We start from the raw sequence: 20471 nt of genomic DNA, 5'->3' as shown, positions 1-20471 counted from the left end.
GACAGAATGGTAAATCCCCACTGTACTGTGTATTAGAGGTCACAGGTTCGAGCCCAGCCACAGCAGAAGGATGCGGTGGTGTAATGGAGCAACATGCTCAATGATGACTGTAAGTGTGTGAGAAACGTCATTACGGTTCAACCTTGTTCCGCTAAATGAAGCTCTTGTCATCTGATTGATGACAAACAGCCAGCCAATAGCTGTCTGACTTTGCGGGTTGAGGAAAGGTCGCGTTGATTGTCGTTCTCTGATTGATACTGATATCGATGAGAAACCATCTGTTGGGAGGACACGGCGAGCTCTCTACGACTGAATAAACCATAACCACTTAACCACTTAAGACCTGAGGCCGTTTCTACACAATGTCTTCTAAATCATAACCTATGTTGCTACTGTATATCAGTGGTTCTCAAACTTTTTCATGTCAAGGACCCCAAAAATGATATGTATTTGGCCGCGGACCCCATCTAAAAATGTGTTGTTCCAGGGACCCCCCCAGAAGCAAAGATTTGAGTTACAAATGCTCGCTTTCAAAATATATATTCAAAGATTCGCACAAAATGTTGTATGTGTAAAATTATATGTTGTAAAAATATGTTGTAAAATTATGTTTAGCGTTCCTGGTCTTAATGGGTTAACCACTTAAAGGTAGGGTAAGTGATATTTTCTTTGTTAAAATAAGTGTTGAAGTGTCTATTGTGATAGTAATCATTGCTATGGAGTGTTTGTTCAGTAACAGGAGTCTGCCTGTCTCTTCAGCTCTTTATTGAACAGAAAATGCATTTTCAGGTCAGGATATCAATGCTATCCAATCAGGAAAGAGAACTGATTGTTTGATTGATTGATTGATTGATTGATTGATTGATTGATTTATTGATTGATTTATTGATTGATTGAATACTTTATTAACAGTTTGCCAAAAGAAAATGGCAGAGAGGTACAGAGCTTGTAGATCGGCTATTTTCAAGGTATAAAGTAGGGCTAAAGTGGTTAAATTATGTTTTATAATATAATAACTTATACCTGCAAAGTAAAAGTTTTCAAATAACTGTAGTAAAAGTATAATATTTGCCTCTGAGATGTATGTGGAGTAGAAGTAAAAGTACTGAACATTGGAAATACTCAGAATTGTACTTAAGTACAGTACTTGAGTACATGTACTTAGTTACTTTACACCACTGACCAGGAGCAGTATTCTGAACTGGACTACAGAGGGTGAGAGTGAATGAAGTGATGGAGCTCAGACTGAGATAAGGAGGAGGTATAGGAAGGGTTGTTCCTCAAACCAAAACACGCCAGGGGAAATCCTCGTCCTATCCACTTCCTCTTCCTGCCTGCGTTTTGTAACGCCCAATCAGACACCAGCGCTGATAAGACAACGTGTCACTTGTCAGAAAGCATTATGCAGCGTACCAGTGTAATGGGTCTGTAACTCAGAGAGTGTACAAATGGAACCAAATGGACCCGTTAGTGTACACTCTCAGAGTTAAATTAACATAGATTTTGCCATATAAATTGGGGTCCCAGAGATAGAAATGCCATTAAATGGGGGTCCGTAGCCAAATGCATGTAAAACTGGGGGGTCCTTGAAATTAAAATGGTTGCGAATCACTGATAGAGCCATAAAACTCTTCTCTTATGGGGGATCCTGGGCATATCGTTTCAAATGGGGGTCCGCGGACTAATAAGTGTCAATTTGGGGGTCGACATGAAGAGGTTTGAGAACCACTGGCCTAGAGGGTGTTGTTATTTCCCTCCTGCTGGTTGCGGATTCCATTAAAGTCTATGGATATTCCATTATCATGATATGTGTTTTTGTAAATTACGGTCCCATTAATTGAAGACCCGCCCCCTCGCTGCCCTTTAACCCAATAGCATTTCGTTTTCTGGTTCCTTTCGGGACCGGAAATCCAAGATGGCGGATTTGAATTTGTGCTGAAATGGTGGCTTCAGAACGGGCCTAGGCTGCACTAGCCCTCCTATTTTCGTACCTAGAGGGGCGGGTTTAACATCTCCGGCGAGAGAATGCGTGTGATCCCATTGGTTCGCCGATCTGTCCGTCAGCCCCCGCCCCGTCAACACAACATTACGAGCGACGCCCACTGCACTGGTTGGTTGGGGAAATGAAACACTTCCTATATCGGGTACACAGACGCGCTGGTCCAGGCTTTTATTTTTTAGCAAAACTAAACAATAAAAGCCTGGAGATCGAGGCAAGAACGGGCCTGTAGAAACGTTCTACGTCTGTAGAAACGTCACAAACCTCCCTTCGTCCATTATCATTTACAGTCATATGGTCCCGACTTGGACAGAGTGGCGAGGGCCCGGCCATCGCTGCAGGAAGGGTGTTTCTGTCATTTCAGGAGCGTGCGAGCGGTTATCACCGCAACGACACGATAACACACACACACACACACACACACAGTCACACAGTCACACAGTCACACACGCACACACACACACACACACACACACACACACACACACACACACACACACACACACACACACACACACACACACACACACACACACACACACACACACACACACGATAACGCTTTGGCAGAGGAAAGGGAACTGGCTGACATGTGCAGTGGTGGAAGAAGTACTCAGATTTATTTTTACTAAAGCAGTAGAAAAAATATTCTATTACAAGTAAAAGGCCTATATTCAAAATTTGACTTGGTATCAAATAGCCACTAATTTATTTATTTATTTAGTTACTTTTTATTACAATTTGTTTTATTTTTTGTCCGAAGATATATGCTATTTTCGAATATCCGAAGTGTGAAAAATCCACAAAGTGACTAGTAACTAAAGCTGTCAAATCCTTGGTACAAACCATTTTCAGATGGGGGTCCGTGGGGGTCATTTTGGGGGTCCTTGGTCCTTCGAGAACTACTGATTTGGATAGAATCGGCCTCAGGTCTATTTAACAGAGGAGCAACTTTCACTTTTAGTGGAGTAATATTTGACCAGGAGTATCCATATACTTTGACTCGAGTATACATGGGGGTTGGAGTACTTTTTCCACCACAGTTGAACATGGTTGCAGGCTGCTCTCAGCTCGGATAAGAAGCCTGAATGGTCCTCCGCCTTTAGGAAACAGATCCCGTCTATCCTGGGTGGAGAACACAGCTCACTGTGGAAATACAAACACAGGCTCAACATGTGCCTCTGAAGACTGACTTGTATTTACTCCTTCATACTGTACAACACTAGCTAAGATAGCAGACCCACAATCTCACCACGCATCGTGGTTGAGATTCAAACAGAGTTGCTTCTTTTTTTCCCTACATTTTTATCCCACGATTTTGTAACCCCATTTTTCTTTACAACCAGTGCCAATTATCTATGTAATCCTGGGCACTACCTTCCCTCTGCCAACCTAGGGAGCCGGGAGGCCAGGGCCGAGCTCATGCCTCCTTCAATGCATGAGAGCCAACTGACCTTCTTGTCACCTGACAGGGGAGAGTTTCCCTGGTTGGACGTAGCGCGTGGAAGGAACACGTTATTCCAACCAGTTCCCTTCCCCTCCATCAGGCGCCCGGCTGGCCAGGGGGAGGCAATATAGTGACCAGGATTACTGCATGTTTTTTGTGAGGGTACCTACCCTAGGGAACACGGGGAGAACATGCAAACTCCACACAGAAAAGCCCTTTCACCAACCCCACCTAGGGTATGGGCACTGATGACGTGGAGGAGAGAACACGCCCCCAGCGCCCACAGCGTCCCCTGCGGGAATCAAACCCAGGACCTTCTAGGACCTTCTAGCTTGCTTCAAAACAGAGTTCAACCAGCTGACTCCGGTGGAGCAAAAGCGTTAAAATGGAGTTAGCTGGTTTTGGACAGCAACGAGGTCCAGTGGTGGAAAAACTACTCACATTTTTAGTAAAAGGCAGTAAAAGTATATCAATGCTGCCATGTAGAAATACCCTGTTACAAGTAAATGTCCGGAATTCAAAATTTACTTGAGTAAAACTACAAAAGTATTGGTATCAAAATGCACCTAAAGTACCAAAAGTAGAAAGTAGCCTACTCGTTATGCAGAATGTCCCAGAAGTTAAAATGTATAAAAAGATCTGTTGAAAATAGCTGATCTACAAGCTCAAGTAGCCTACAGTGCTTGAGTAAATGTGAACAGGGCCGAAATTGTATCACATTTGACTTGCAATTTGTTTGTACTATTGCACTCTTCTCCTTTAATAAATAATCCAGAATAAAACTCACAACAATAAAATATAAATGCACAATAAAGTGCTGGGTGCGTAATTACTGTGAGTCCTATCTGAACTAATTGTTTGTCGACTACGCCACTTTTGTTATAGAGGGAAGTCCCCTTTGAATACACTTTAACTTCTTCTTCAGGCTTTCACAGGTTCGAGGTTAACTGGTAAGTTTCAATACTTTTGGTTTTGAGAATACAACACTGGCATGAGAATATCCCTTTAAGAAACTGGACACGAATACAGTGTATCAAAAAAAGGTAAGTCATATTTATTGGGTCCCTAATACATTGGCTTCTGTACCTTAAAAACAATCAAATAAACACTATACTAATAAAACCTATATAAACATACAAAACACAATTAATCTACACAACAACTATAAAATAAATTATAAAGTTGTGCAAATTACGCGGGGCTTAATCACAAGGGTTCCTTAGCATGGGGGGTTTCTGTGCAACAAATACTTTTCAAGTAAAGTGCTGTGCCAATAAAGTGCTTCAAGATACTCAACACGGTTTGTTCAGGGGTAATGCTGCATGTCCATATATGGGGGTAAGATGGGAAAGGGTTTGAGGCCAGTCGTCTTCGTCTTCTCTCTTCTTTCTCTCCGCCTGCAATTATAGAGATCTAGACCAGTTCACTGTGCATTTACACGATACATTTGCGTTGTCTCAGGCAGTGGTTATACAGGGATTCAACGTTGCTTGTTCGAATACTCACTCGCCAGCCAGGTTTTTACACCTGGCGCTGAGTTGGTTGCGTATGCAACGTTATCGCCACTTTCCAGTCTCAGCGCTCCTTATATGGTCTGGTCTCACTCGTCTCTCATATGGTCTGGTCTCACTCGCCTCTCATATGGTCTGGTCTCACTCGCCTCTTCCTCCCCTTCGGTTCGATCGCTTTCTCCTCTTGGTTTCTCCTTTGAATGTAGGCACACCTCGGCTTCCAAACTCCTAGGTGGCTGGTATGTCTACTTCATCTATGCACTCCTCTACTCCGTGTCTCGGCACAACCTTCCCCTCTGCTGTCCTTCTCCTCACTGACGCCTCTGTCACTTGGGTGCTCTGTTCTCTCTTTCAAACGGTCCTGCCTCCGCTTTTGTACCTGCCAAACCACACCTCCCTCTTCTTTCATTTGTCCGTGGTGACAGTCTGTCTGGGGACATTGGCCATGACCGTGGCCTTGGGCGTGACCGCGTGACTGCCGCTCTGCCACTCAATGTCTCTCAATACATGTGACCAGGGGATCATGGGGAAAACAATTATAAACAATACAGTGCGTAATAATAATTGGTACAAAAATAATAAGATGGTGGGGTTAAATGAGGCAATTATACACATTAAGCACCAATAAAAACAAATTACAAAAGTTTTAAGAACCCCTCATTTCACCCTTGTCACATTCCCCCCTACTTTTTCGTTGGCAGTCCCTGGCAACTGGTTCTAAACGTCATGCCCGTACCTCTCAGGTGGCTGTCCTTGGTTCGCTCTTCCAGAGCGCCGCGGACCTTCAGGTTCCCTAGGACCGGGGAAAAACCCTACATAAGGCGGCCATATTGGTCCCACCGGTTCGGCTACTGGGGCAGGTTCGGGGCTCTCCATCGGTGACCTGGGGGCTATACACACTTTTAATGCATTCCTATGGATCGTTCTATCTCGCCCTCCTTTTTCAGGTCGGATCCTGTATACTAGGCCCGCATCCCCCACCCTCTCCAATACCACAAAAGGTTCTGGGTCCCACCATGGGCCCAGTTTACCTTGTCCCTGTCGGTTCCGGTTTCGTACCCACACCCTCTCTCCAGGTAACAATGGTGGCATACCGGCTCGGCGGTCATAGACCTGTTTACGCTGTCCTGCTATATGCACCATTTTTTTCTCGGCTGTCCTATACGCTGTGGCCATTCGTTTCTGGTGATCTTGCACCCAATCTCCCACTCCCATTCGATTTTGTGACAACGGTACTCCTAATGCTACATCTACCGGACGCCTCAGGTGGCGACCAAACATTAAGTACGCAGGCGCATAACCTGTCGCACCATGTTCAGTATTGTTATAAGCGTGTACTAACTCAGGTAAGTGTTCATTCCATCTGCCTTGGCGATCAGTATCTAGAGAGCGCAACATGTTTAACAGTGTTTGATTAAACCTCTCCACCCCCCCATTACCAGCTGGGTGGTAAGGGGTGGTGCGACTCTTAGTAATACCGTATGTATGACACAATTGCTGCATTAATTCGGATTCAAAATTCGGGCCTCGGTCCGAATGGAAACGAGCCGGGCAACCGAATGGCTGAATAATATGTGTCCAAAGCGCACGGACAGTCGTGGGCGCAGTTTGGTCACGCGTTGGAATAGCCCAACTGTACCTGGTGAATAAATCGGTTGCTACAAGAATATTCTGCCATGCGTCATTCGGCCTACCTAATGTGAGAAAATCAATAGCCACTACCTCCATAGGATACGATACTTCGAATGGCTGTAAGGGGGCCCTGGGCTCTATCCTGTCTTTCAGTAGGCTGCAGGCAACACAACCTCGCTGGAACTGTCGCACCGCCCCCTCCATGCCCGGCCAGTAGAACCGGCGCCGAAGCTGCGCCAAAGTCCGGTCCACTCCGGCGTGTGCCGAGGCCTCATGGAGTCCTTTCCACACCTCCTCTCGTCGCGCCCCTGGACAAACAAGCTGTAAGTAACATTCTTGTGTATGCTGATCAATCACTTGCCTATACAACACATTGTCTCTGATGCGCAACCGGTCCCACTGTCGTAACATTTGCCTGGCTTCCCGTGACCAACTCCTCTTCTCCATAAGGATAGGCAGTTTCCTCCGCTCTACGCAACTCTTCACCATCTGGATGTCCGGATCTCGATCCTGTGTTCCCCGCCACTCAGCTCCAGCCCACCCGTCCTCTCTCTCCACCGGTGCCAACTCCACTACGGCCACTCCTACAGGTTGAACAGGGAACCTAGACAGGGGATCTGCGTTCGCATTGCTTTTTCCAGGTCGGTACTTTATATCATAGGTGAATGATGCTAGCTGGGCTGCCCAGCGCTGTTCCACCGCGCCTAGTCGAGCTGTTTGAAGATGCGCAACAGGATTGTTATCTGTATAAATCGTAAAATGAGCGCCAGTTAAGTAATCTTTAAATTTTTCGGTCACTGCCCATTTAAGTGCCAAGAGTTCTAATTTAAAGGAGCTATAATTTGCATCATTTTGTTCGGTAGGGTGTAGACTTCGGCTGGCGTAGGCGATTACTCGCTCCTGGCCATCTTGGACCTGTGCCAGAACGGCGCCGAGCCCGCGGCCACTCGCATCAGTATACACTACAAACGGTCGGTCATAATCTGCATAAGCCAGTATTGGAGCCTGCGTAAGGGCAGTTTTAAGAGCATCAAACGAGTTTTGGCATTCAGGGGACCACTCTATTTTACACTGATGGGACTTCACATCATTCGGGACTCCGATCAACAAACTATTTAACGGCCTAGCTATGGCAGCAAATGAGGACACGAAGCGGCGATAATAACCAGCCAGACCTAGAAAAGCGCGGACCTCGCGGACAGTCGAGGGTGGGTTCCAGTCTCTTACCGCAGCCAACTTTTCAGGGTCCGGGCGCACTCCCTCTTTGTCTACAACGTGGCCCAAGAACTTTACCTCCGGTTGGAGAAGCTTGCATTTATCGAGGCGCAGTTTCAATCCGTGTCTCCACAGCCGCTCGAAAACCTGGTCAAGGTGCTGCATGTGAGAGGAAAAGTCAGGTGAATATACAATAATGTCATCGAGGTACACTAATAATGACTCTGTCACCTGGCCACTCAAGCATCGCTGCATTAATCTTTGGAAGGTCGCGGGGGCGTTACATAAACCGAACGGCATACGTTGGAACTCGAACAGTCCTAAAGGGGTGGTAAACGCTGTCTTTTCTCGATCCCGAGGGTCCATACCCACCTGCCAATAACCGCTGGCCAGGTCGAGTGTGGAGAACCACTGAGCCTTGGTCAGGCTTGTTAAAGTCTCTTCAATCCGAGGTAAAGGGAAGGCATCTTTGTGCGTCACGGCATTCAGTTTACGGTAGTCGACACAGAAACGCCAGCTGCCATCTTTCTTCTTCACCAGGACAATGGGCGCTGCCCAGGGACTGCAACTCTCTTTTATCACTCCCTTGTCCAGCATGTCACTCAATAAGGTCTTCATTTCTCTATACATGGAGGGCGGCAGCGGTCGGTGCCTCTCGCGGATGGGTGCCGCGTCTCCAGTTGGTATTTGGTGTTGCACCACGTCCGTCTGCCCAAAATCTTCATTATGGACTGCAAACACCTTCTTCCATTTACACATCATCGCATGCAGCTCTTCTCTCTGCTGGTCAGGTAGGTCATCTCGCCGGGTCAACGCCTCCATCTCCTCAGGTAAGGTCTTCACGGGTCCCTCGTCTTCGATGCTCACCAGGGACACTTCCACGGCTCCGTCGGTTCCTAGGGACAGGTTCAGGTCTCGTCGTCCACGGACGTCGGCCTCCTCCACTGGATATAGCTTCCCTAACTTTTGATGTCTGCCCACGGTCACGCTATACGCGTGGGGGTTGCAGATGCTCACGGGGACTCGGCCATTACGCACGGTGACCAACGCTCGGGCCACTCCCAGATCAGTTCCTTCCGGCATGGCCTCCATCAGGGCCTCGTATTCGGCTCCATTTGGACCTTTCCAGGCACGGCCCCATACTACTAACTCACTGCGGGCGGGGACTCGGATTCTCCGTCGGCCGACAGGCCACACATAGCCCAATGCTCCGTCTTCGTGGGTCACTGCCTCCACTCTCCTACAGGCGGCGAATGCTTTTTTCCATGGTGTCCTCTCCTGTTGGCATGGAAACACAGACCTCCCAGAGAGTTTAAATAATGCATGCCACACTGCGTGGACTACGTTCATCCCAATGATCAGCGGCTCAATACAATGTTCATCTTTTACAATTACGATTCCTCTTCCCGGTATTTTCAGTCCTTCTAATTCTAAATCGAATATGGCATAGCCAGAATAGGGTAGATCAAGGCCGTTTGCTGCCCGTAGGCTAAACACCAGAGGCCCATTTTCCATTTTATCTTGCGAGAACTTTTCGTTAAACAAACTCTGCTGCATCAATGTGACTTGAGACCCCGTATCTAATAAACCCCTCATTTGGACTCCCCCCATTGTTATCCCAATTGTCGGACATTCCCCCACAAACACTTCATTGGCCCTTAACTTTTTTTGTGAACGTTGCACCTCTGCCCCCCGGACCTCGGCGACAGGGCGTACTAGTTTAACTGACTTCGGTCGGATCTACAGAATCTCGCTATATGACCCGCCTGTCTACACTGGCTACATATCGGCCTACCTCCTTCATCCCATTCGTAGCGCTGAGAGGCCGTATACCGTCGCTCAGGTGGCGGTGGAGTGCGCGCTCGTGCGTCATTGGTGCCAGTGCGGAGGAGCGGTCTGATTTCCTTCATGAGTTCCTGCGTGAATCCTTGCATTTGAGTTTTTACGTCGTCCATGATTTCCTGTTTTAATTTTTCTCTCCAAGCAGGGTCCTGAGAAGGGTAGGGGACAGAAATAGGATTAACAGCGTGGCACGTTATTTCAGTAGTTCCATGTTCAGCAGCTAACAGGTAGGCTTCTTCGCGTAAAGCAGCAAAATCTTCATCTGGGTGTCGTCGAGCATATATTTTTAAGGCTTGGCCCAGGGGGCCCTCAGCTAAACCCATAACAAACTGATCACGAAGAATGGCTTCGGAGGGAGCGGTGCTTGGGTCGTGCTGCCGCAGCCCACAAAACAGCTCTCTAAGTCTCAGGGTGTAAGTTTGTACATTCTCTCCTGCGCGCTGTGCGCACCGATAGAATAGTGAGCGCATTTCTGCGACAGAGACAGTTTCTTTATATAAAGCATCTAAGTACTTTTGCCACTGTGTCGCGTTCGCCCTCCTCAACCACACTAATCTGCCGTTTAGCTTCGTTGGTTAGCGTTTTAATTATAATAGCAACTTTCCTGATTTCTGGTAGTTCCTGGGTACTTAATAATAATAATAATCCTCTAATCTGGTCTTTCCATTCCCTATATTTACTCTCGCCTTCTGTTCCACCAAAGATGGGTAACCATGGGGCACCGGGATACACCGCCATCATCATCATTCTGAATCCGTAAAGCAAAAAACAAAAAGCAACAAAAACAACAAAACAGTACAGTTTCTCTTAAGGGTATTCTCATGTGTTTGTTCTCAACCAGTCCTGCCGCCAACGCCAAATATGTGAACAGGGCCGAAATTGTATCACATTTGACTTGCAATTTGTTTGTACTATTGCACTCTTCTCCTTTAATAAATAATCCAGAATAAAACTCACAACAATAAAATATAAATGCACAATAAAGTGCTGGGTGCGTAATTACTGTGAGTCCTATCTGAACTAATTGTTTGTCGACTACGCCACTTTTGTTATAGAGGGAAGTCCCCTTTGAATACACTTTAACTTCTTCTTCAGGCTTTCACAGGTTCGAGGTTAACTGGTAAGTTTCAATACTTTTGGTTTTGAGAATACAACACTGGCATGAGAATATCCCTTTAAGAAACTGGACACGAATACAGTGTATCAAAAAAAGGTAAGTCATATTTATTGGGTCCCTAATACATTGGCTTCTGTACCTTAAAAACAATCAAATAAACACTATACTAATAAAACCTATATAAACATACAAAACACAATTAATCTACACAACAACTATAAAATAAATTATAAAGTTGTGCAAATTACGCGGGGCTTAATCACAAGGGTTCCTTAGCATGGGGGGTTTCTGTGCAACAAATACTTTTCAAGTAAAGTGCTGTGCCAATAAAGTGCTTCAAGATACTCAACACGGTTTGTTCAGGGGTAATGCTGCATGTCCATATATGGGGGTAAGATGGGAAAGGGTTTGAGGCCAGTCGTCTTCGTCTTCTCTCTTCTTTCTCTCCGCCTGCAATTATAGAGATCTAGACCAGTTCACTGTGCATTTACACGATACATTTGCGTTGTCTCAGGCAGTGGTTATACAGGGATTCAACGTTGCTTGTTCGAATACTCACTCGCCAGCCAGGTTTTTACACCTGGCGCTGAGTTGGTTGCGTATGCAACGTTATCGCCACTTTCCAGTCTCAGCGCTCCTTATATGGTCTGGTCTCACTCGTCTCTCATATGGTCTGGTCTCACTCGCCTCTCATATGGTCTGGTCTCACTCGCCTCTTCCTCCCCTTCGGTTCGATCGCTTTCTCCTCTTGGTTTCTCCTTTGAATGTAGGCACACCTCGGCTTCCAAACTCCTAGGTGGCTGGTATGTCTACTTCATCTATGCACTCCTCTACTCCGTGTCTCGGCACAACCTTCCCCTCTGCTGTCCTTCTCCTCACTGACGCCTCTGTCACTTGGGTGCTCTGTTCTCTCTTTCAAACGGTCCTGCCTCCGCTTTTGTACCTGCCAAACCACACCTCCCTCTTCTTTCATTTGTCCGTGGTGACAGTCTGTCTGGGGACATTGGCCATGACCGTGGCCTTGGGCGTGACCGCGTGACTGCCGCTCTGCCACTCAATGTCTCTCAATACATGTGACCAGGGGATCATGGGGAAAACAATTATAAACAATACAGTGCGTAATAATAATTGGTACAAAAATAATAAGATGGTGGGGTTAAATGAGGCAATTATACACATTAAGCACCAATAAAAACAAATTACAAAAGTTTTAAGAACCCCTCATTTCACCCTTGTCACATAAATATACTTGGTCTGGTACATGTATCAGTACATAGACAGAGTGTGAGCCAGACACAGGAATGTGTTTATTATGGAAGATGACATGTTACAAGCTGTCACATAATCATTTTCATATTTCTATGTCTGATTGCCTGATTATGATGAAGAGAGATTGCATTCCGATGTTTTATGACAGACGTTGGCCATAAAACATCCAGGCAAACTGTATGTGTGTGTGTGTGTGTGTGTGTGTGTGTGTGTGTGTGTGTGTGTGTGTGTGTGTGTGTGTGTGTGTGTGTGTGTGTGTGTGTGTGTGTGTGTGTGTGTGTGTGTGTGTGTGTTGCATTGAGGTAATGAGCTAATTGCAAGAGCTTCATGCAGAGCTGTATGAAATGTAATTGCTACAGTGCAGATGACACACACACACACACACACACACACACACACACACACACACACACACACACACACACACACACACACACACACACACACACAGTGGCCAATTGTGAGCTTGTAGATCAGCTTTTTGTTTCTTTATTTTTTTTTGCCTCTGTCTTATATTATTTGACAATTTGGCCAATGTTAGACTATAGTTTTTATAGTATCATCTGTTCATTACAATTTGATGCAGGAATGTTTTTTTTTTTTTTTTCATTTAAAATATTCTATTTTCTTTAGGTATTAAAAAAGTCCTTACATTGTCACTCACTCCAATATCATCTGGGCTGGGGACCCCCCAAATAATATGTGGGGACCCCCTGGGGGGTCCCGACCCACATGTTGAGAACCACTGCACTACAGTATAAAGAGCAGCTGCTCCGGAGCTGGCACACACAGAGACACAGACACAGACAGAGCGCATCAGTCAGTCAGTGCAACCGCTTCGTTGCGGTGAAGAGCAAGAGAAACGAGACGGTTCAAACACAAGTTAAACCCATGTTCAGGAGGTGATTGTTTCTTTTCTTTTGTTGGAACGGAACCTCCTTCCTCCTCCTATACACACACCGGACCATGAAAGCCATCATCAGCCCGAGGAGGAGCAGAGGGAGGAGAGGAGCTGCCGGACAGCACGATGCTTTACGCGGCACCAAGGAGAGCCCTACGTGCGGAGCTCCCTCTGCGCTGGACGCGGTGCTGCTGGGCGACATGGAGCGCTGCTACGCCGTGCTGAGGCAGCTGGTCCCCGGCCTGCCGCGGCCCGGGGACACCGGCGACGCGGCGGTCACCAACATGGACATCCTGCAGCATGTCATAGACTACATACTGGACCTGCAGGACGCACTGGACAGCTCCTCTACCCACACACTGGACGCCTCGTCTGGCCACACGCCACACACTGAAGTGGGTGTATAGCTTTGGTTCTCAAAGTGCGGTCCGGGGACCCCCAGGGGTCCGTAGGGGTGTAGGCTACCAGGTGGTCCCCAGCAACATGTGTTAACATTGTAACCACTTTAACCTTTTGCACTTAGGCTATTCGAAAATAGCAGATCTACAAGCTCATAGTGCGGCACAGAGTACCACACTATGAGCTTGTAGATCTGCTATTTTTGAAAAATCGTGAAAATTTGTGCAAATCTTTGAATGTATTTTTTTAAAGCAAACATTTGTAACTTCAAGTCTTTGCTTCTGGGGGGTCCCTGGAACGACATATTTTGAGATGGGTTTCCGTGACCAAAATCACCAAATTGATATCATTTTGGGGGTCCTTGACATGAAAAAGTTGGAGATCCACTGGTATAGACTAGTACAGCATTATTATGATGATGATTATTATGATGATGATTATTATTAGTAGTAGTAGTAGTCTCTATTGCTGTTTATAAGACATTATTCCATTTCATAATAATTAGCATTATGATATGGTATAGGCTATTTTTTCATGTCAAGGACCCTCACATTCATATGTATTTGACTGTGGACCCACACATCTAAAAATAGTTTTTGTGCCAGGGACCCCTGGCCCCATACAACATTTGTGTTAAAAAATATTCCAAAATGTTCAAATTGTTGTTTTTTATTGCAGATCTACAAGATTTCAACCTGTCACATTGCGACAAGTTGTGATCTTGTAGATCGGCTATTTTCAAATAGCTGGGTTCAAGTGGTTGAACTGATTTTGATGCTATATAGCCTAAACTAATCTGGCTGGGGACCCCTTGGACCCCTATCAAAGACCACCGGGTGGTCCCCGGACCCTTCTTTGAGAACCATGTGTGTTAGAGCACTTCTATGTGTGTTTATAACGGGCTAAGTTATAGTTATGATGTGCTGCTCCGCTTTGCTTATTATGCATTATGCAGTGGTGTAAAGTAACTAAGTACATTTATTCATTCATCTTACAATTTTGATGTCGTTTTACTCTGTGTGTTGCATTCTCAGCAGTCAACAGAGTTGCTCAAAGGCACAGAGGCAGACGAGGGCGGGACATTGCTCCGCTGACCAGGTGAGCGTCCAGTAGTGTTATTACCACATACAGTAACCACGTTCATCTAAGGCCGTACAATTACCAGTGTTGCCATGTCTGCTTGCTATAAGCGACTTTGGGCTTGTTTTTCGTGGTTGACTCCACTACACTGTACATTTCAAAGACATCTAACTTAAAGACCCATTTAGACCCTGGGACCCCTATCCGTAACTATACCTTTCAATCCGGGAACCCCTTTTGGTGTAGTTGTTGCTTTGTACAGTATGTAGCAACTTACATTTTTTGTAATTTTTCAGAAAACACTTTTAGAATCGGCCTCAGGTCTAAATGGGTTCATATTTAAAAAATAAAAAATTCAGGCCAAGGACCTGCTAGCTGTTAGAGAGAGACGAGACAGGGACCCCTATATATTGTATAAAATTGTGTTGCCGATTAAACTTTTTCATTCACTGTAGATGTCATAGATAGCTTAGAATAGACTATGATCAGGGTTGTGTAAATCAATGTTTTTTGTTTGTATTTTTACCTCTGCACGAAAATAGCCAAGCTCAAGCAAGCTCACATCGCGTCTCAGTGGGATGCTTGTAGATCGGCTATTTTTGGATAATGTTCCCCCCAGAATAGGGACGCTGGGGTTCAAGTGGTTCATGTAAAAAAAATAAACAAAAAAGATCCTAACACACACCCTGTAGTAACTCTGAGGACCCCCTAGGGGTCCCAGACCCCCTGTTAGTCACCAGAGCAGGCTCAGGTAGACTCAGCTTTTTTCAGATGCAATCAGCTCTCAGGAATCAAGGTATTGGGGAAATTAAGTTTATTACAAAATACACACACGGTAGTGATGAGCGGGCCGACCCGCAACCCGCGGGTCAGGCCAACCCGGGTGGTCGAGTCAGGATTTCAGAGGCAATTATACGGGCTGCGGGTGAGCGGGTCAGCCGCTCTCACGCGCAAAAAAAATAAATAAAAAATATTTTGAACATGCTTGTTTATTTAGCCCATGACAATGTTGTGCTACTGTAGACATTTAAAGCGACTTTGGGTACTTAAAAGAGCGCTATATAAATCTGAGCTATTATGATGATGATTATCTTTTTTTTTCAACCGCGGGTTGCGGGGCGGGTTGAGCCATAGATTTATATATGGGTTCGCGGGGCGGGTTGGGTTCCGTGGCGGGTCATGAAAAAACCCGACCCGCACATCACTAACACACGGTCAGAAACCAACTGTTTGTATTTTTCCGTAAATTAGTGGCCTACGTGATCATAGCTACAGCGTCACACAAAGGTGACATTTTCGAGATTTAAAAAAAATAGCAGATCTGTAGCTCATAGCATGGCTCACGCTATGAGCTTGTAGATCTGCTATTTTTTAATAGATCTATTAAAGAAATCTTAAAATGACACAGATGCGTTCCTGGATTGAATGGGTTAAATTGCTACATGTAGCAGACAAGCAGACGCCAAGCTAACGCAGTGCTCTCCCGTACAGTAGCACTTGGAGGTCTGTGGTTGCCTTGCTGCCAGCGTTGCCAGATTTTGCGAAAGAAACAAGCAACCAGGTCCATGAAAACAAGCCCAAAAGAAGCGACTATTAGGCCACGTGAGCACTCTAACCCTATATGCATTGGATATTTGAAAATAGCAGATCTACAAGCTCACGAGTGAGCTTGTACAACGAGTGACGTTGTGAGCTTGTAGATCTGCTATTTTCAAAGAAACCTTGAAAAAAGAGGAAAATGTGGAACATTTTAACAACACAAATCTGGTATGGGGTTCCCTGGCACGACATTTTTGCAGATGGGGGGTCCGTGGATAAATACATATTTAATTTGTGGGTCCTTGACATAAAAATGTTTGCGAGCCACTGGTTTTAACAACATTAGGAAACAAGCCCCAAAAAGCAACTGCACTTTAGAAACCCCCAAAAAACTCAACCCGCAACTACCAATATTTACACACAACTTTACAGAAAAACAAGCCCAAAGTCGCTTAAAATAAGATGATATGTCAACACTGTTTCCTCCCTTCCTTTTCCTTCCTCTAGCATCTCTCTCTCTCTCTCTCTCGCTAAATAGGCCTCTCTGTATTTTTACTTCTCCTCAAATCTCTTGCAGGTGTGTGAAAGTGGACCTCCTCTTCGCCTGCTCTCCTCCTGATGTTTTTCTCCTATTGAGGGTGGAGCGGAGATAAAGACACCAATGCTAGGCTCCATTTGGACAACACACCCCAACACTAGGCTGCATGCCATTGGAGGACACACTCCAACACTAGGCTGCCATTGGAGGGCACTCCAGCGCTAGGCTGCCATTGGAGGACACACTCCAACACTAGGCTGCCATTGGACAACACACTACAACACTAGGCTGCCATTGGAGGACACACACCAGAGTTTAACGGGGCAGGGTTTGTCCTAGTGAACACACCATGGAATGAATTGGGAATGTTAGAGGGGGTCCAAGTGATGTTTTTGTTTGTTTTGTCTAAACTAAGGTTAAATAGCTCTGTATTCCAATCTAATAGTAACCTTGTTCAGTAACCGGGAACTCTGTCTCTCCAGCTCTTTAACAGAACATGGTGCAGGGATACCAATTTCATCCAATTTTCTGTTTTGTTTCATCACTTCCAATTTCCCTTGTTTAACCTGTACGCTTTATGAGTTGAAATACAATTGGTATCCCGACCGAAAAGGTATTTTGTGTTTACTAAAGAGCTGGAGAGACAGGGAGACTCCCGTTACTGAAAAAACACTTTAAGCAATGACTATTATCAGAATATAGAGCTATTTAACTTTAATTTCTGAGAGTGAACATAATGTACACTCTCAGAGTTACATTTCTACACTGTCAGAGTTGAATTAACACTGACTGTTTTACGGAGAACTTTCTAAAGACTTTCTGACACTGAACACCCGATGCTGTAAATAACTTTAAAAAGTCATCACTGTAAATCTTTCCTGTGTTGTATAATAATTCGTTTTGACACATACAATGTAATCTCACTTCTTTATTTTTGTTTGTTGGTTTTTCAACTGGAAATAAAATTGCTGTAAATTGCACTTTTATACAAAAAATAAATGTAATTCTGTACATGCATCTGGGGGTTCAACTGAAAGTTAGTAACACTGCTTCACAAATGATGACTAAGTACAGTACTGTAATTAAGTACAATTTCAAGGAACTTTTAGTTTACTTAAGTATTTCCAGTTCTCGATACTTGATTTAGTGGCTGTCGGGCAGAAACCTCTTATTTCCATACATTAACTTTTTGTGTTTTTTCATAAATTAACGCCCAACTTGATCATACTACAGCACCACAGCTTGTAGATCTGCTACTTTTGCTATATTCGAATTTGAATCCTGAGAAGTATCCTACTCCACTACATCCCAGAAGCTTGTACTTTTTACTCCAGGACAATTATTAGAACCCTTTAGTTACAAGTTACTTTGTATATTTAGATTATTATTGCAAAACCTACATTAAGCAACATTAGTGTAGGCTAGTAACTGGAGCTAAATGATATGCCTGACTACGCCACCTCCCGCTTGTGGAGGGGGCAGGAGGAACCCCTAAACCTTAGAATGTTCAACACGGTGTAATATGACCACTTTCCCTTAAACAGGAACAATTTACCAGAGGCAGTTTGTGTCAAAATATAACATACTTTATTAAACAACTATGTAATAACATGGATTATTAAAATATCAAGTAGTCAGCAAGGCAAGAAATATAAAGTGACAAGTTACAGTTAACCCTCCTAATAAGGAAGGGCGGGTCGGCCCGTACACACGTTACTACCAGGGTACTATTGGGGAAAGAAAAGGGGAATGGCCTGGCACCAAACTCATGCAATAAAATATAATAGTCAATACAAAATCATGCAGTGTCAGGATTATACATACACACCAATAAAAAACAAAGGTCCCACAGTGCAGTCCCAAGAGAGGAGAGGAAGCTGTGTGTAACAGGGCGGACCCGGCCTTGAACAACGGTTACACTGTAACATAAGAGAGAACCAATTAAAAAAATGTCACTATAAATGCAAATCTAAAATCACTGCCTAACTACTGTACCTCAAATGAATGAACTCAAATAAGCAAATCAAAATCAAATCAAAATAACAGTGCAAAACAGTGGCTGGACTGGTCCCTTTAAGGAAACGGACAACACATTAGTTGCCAGCCCTAGTATTTCAACATAATGCAAACACTGTATTCAAATCATTAAAAATAACAAACAGTATAAACCTACTTTGCAGTGAATGGACACGCATACAGCACAATGCAGGGACAAGGGCAGCAGGGGACAATTCCAGCACCACAGCTACAAGAAGAAGACAGTGATGTTACAAAACTAAAAATACATTAAAATTAAAAATACATTAAAATGCACAAAGAGGCAACACAAAATCTATACAGCTGTACCAGTCTCTCCAGGTCTCTAGACACCGCACAGCAGCTCACTGGTGTTCACTTTGTTTGTAAACTGAAATAAAATAATAAATACATTTGAATAGAATAAAACATAATGTAGATACAAATTAAAGTGCTATAGGCATGGTAGCATCCATGTGCTCAAACAGTAGGCTAACAAACAAAGTAGTAGCATGTGCTCAAAGAAACAATAGGCTAGCAGTAGCATTAGCTGCAACAAACAAAAGGGTAGCCGTACACATGTTATAATGTGCTACACAAAGATGAGCTTTGACCTACCATGTATTCTCCTTCACCCTTACTGAGAGGGGAAACACCATCCTCTGCAGCAGAGTCAAATGGCTCTCTACTGGGAGGAACTAGACTTTTATACTTCCTGGTCATGTGACCAGGTCAGGTGCAGTGGTTGCACACCAGTCACCTAGATTCCCACATTAGTCTTATTTTATATTTCAGCTATTCGTAGAATAGCGAATCGACAAGCTCACAAAGCTTCACATTGCGATGCATTAGGACAGTGATACTCAAATTCAGGCCCGCGGACCAGTTCCAGCCTGCGGCAGAATATTGACTGGCCCTCCAATAAATCAATAAAAAATATATATATATCTGTCTATGAATTGAGTACAAAGGACCCCCAATTATCCCTGCGTTAGGAACTAGTAGATTTGAGATTTTCAAAAATGGTGATAACATTTAAAAACAAACTGTGAAATGGGACATCCTGCATAATGACTACTTTCTAGTATAATGGGTATACTTTTACTGTGGCTACTTTCAGTTTTATGCTAGTACTTTTGTACTTTGACTTAACAAAGTATTCTTATAATGTTGTATTTCTACTTTTACTTAAACTTAAGTTCACCACTGAACACACTATGAGCATTAGTGATACACCTCTCATAATGTGTGGACATACCGCCCTCTAGTGGTTAAAATGTGTCCAAGATGTTCTTGGAGAAAGTTGGAATTCAAGCTAAGAGCAAAGAACACCAAAATATTCAATAAATCTTAGTTTCTTTGTAGGGCTAAATTACACTTAAAAGTTTACAATTTAGGCATTTAGCAGACACTCTTAATCCAGGTAAGGTAAACACAAGGTATTACATCAAATGCATAGAAACAGTAATCTAGGCTCATAGGTAAACCAAGAACCTATCATCAGTCTAAACAGTATAATATCAACAAATAAATAATCTGTACATTGAAACTATAGAAACTGTAGGATGCAAAGTCAACTCATGAACATGGCATCTGTTTAAATAACATGCTCTCTAAATTACATTTTACCTTTGCATAAGCCTGCAATTGCAGTCATTGCACTCTACTGACCATTTACCCTGTCATTTGTTGACTGGTTCATGATATTTACTCAGATCTTGCACAATGTAGGCCATAAGTAACTCTGGATAAGAGCTTCTGCTAAAGGCCTAAATTGTAAACAGTATAAGCAACATTCAGTATTCTACAGAATGATTTGCTTTAATTTGAGATGTAGGACGTATTCTATTATTTAATTACTGAAGATAATCAGTTGACTTGACCACTTAAACCCTAATTCAAGAATGGTGACAATTGCTGATCTACAAGTACTGACCATGATACTGACCATGATACTGACCATGAT

General features: G+C 44.2%; 1 protein-coding gene across 2 annotated transcripts; it reads left to right on the top strand.

The window, feature by feature from the left end:
- The first annotated feature begins 12854 nt into the window (after positions 1-12854).
- LOC311063709 (DNA-binding protein inhibitor ID-2-A-like) lies at positions 12855-17507 on the top strand. Of its 2 annotated transcripts, none has more exons than XM_084083260.1 (3): positions 12855-13328; positions 14370-14430; positions 16529-17507. In XM_084083260.1, the coding sequence occupies exons 1-2, from the start codon at positions 12999-13001 to the stop codon at positions 14424-14426; spliced, it is 387 nt and encodes a 128-aa protein (XP_083939386.1). In that variant the 5' UTR covers positions 12855-12998; the 3' UTR covers positions 14427-14430; positions 16529-17507. The 2 variants fall into 2 exon arrangements, with proteins under 2 accessions (XP_083939386.1, XP_083939385.1); XM_084083259.1 differs by having other exon boundaries at positions 14367-14430.
- The last annotated feature ends 2964 nt before the right edge of the window (positions 17508-20471 follow it).

The sequence above is a fragment of the Gymnoscopelus microlampas genome, assembly GCF_963454915.1.
Source record: "Gymnoscopelus microlampas genome assembly, chromosome: 16".
Taxonomy (NCBI): domain Eukaryota; kingdom Metazoa; phylum Chordata; class Actinopteri; order Myctophiformes; family Myctophidae; genus Gymnoscopelus; species Gymnoscopelus microlampas.
This window is presented reverse-complemented; position numbering and strand designations above follow the sequence as displayed.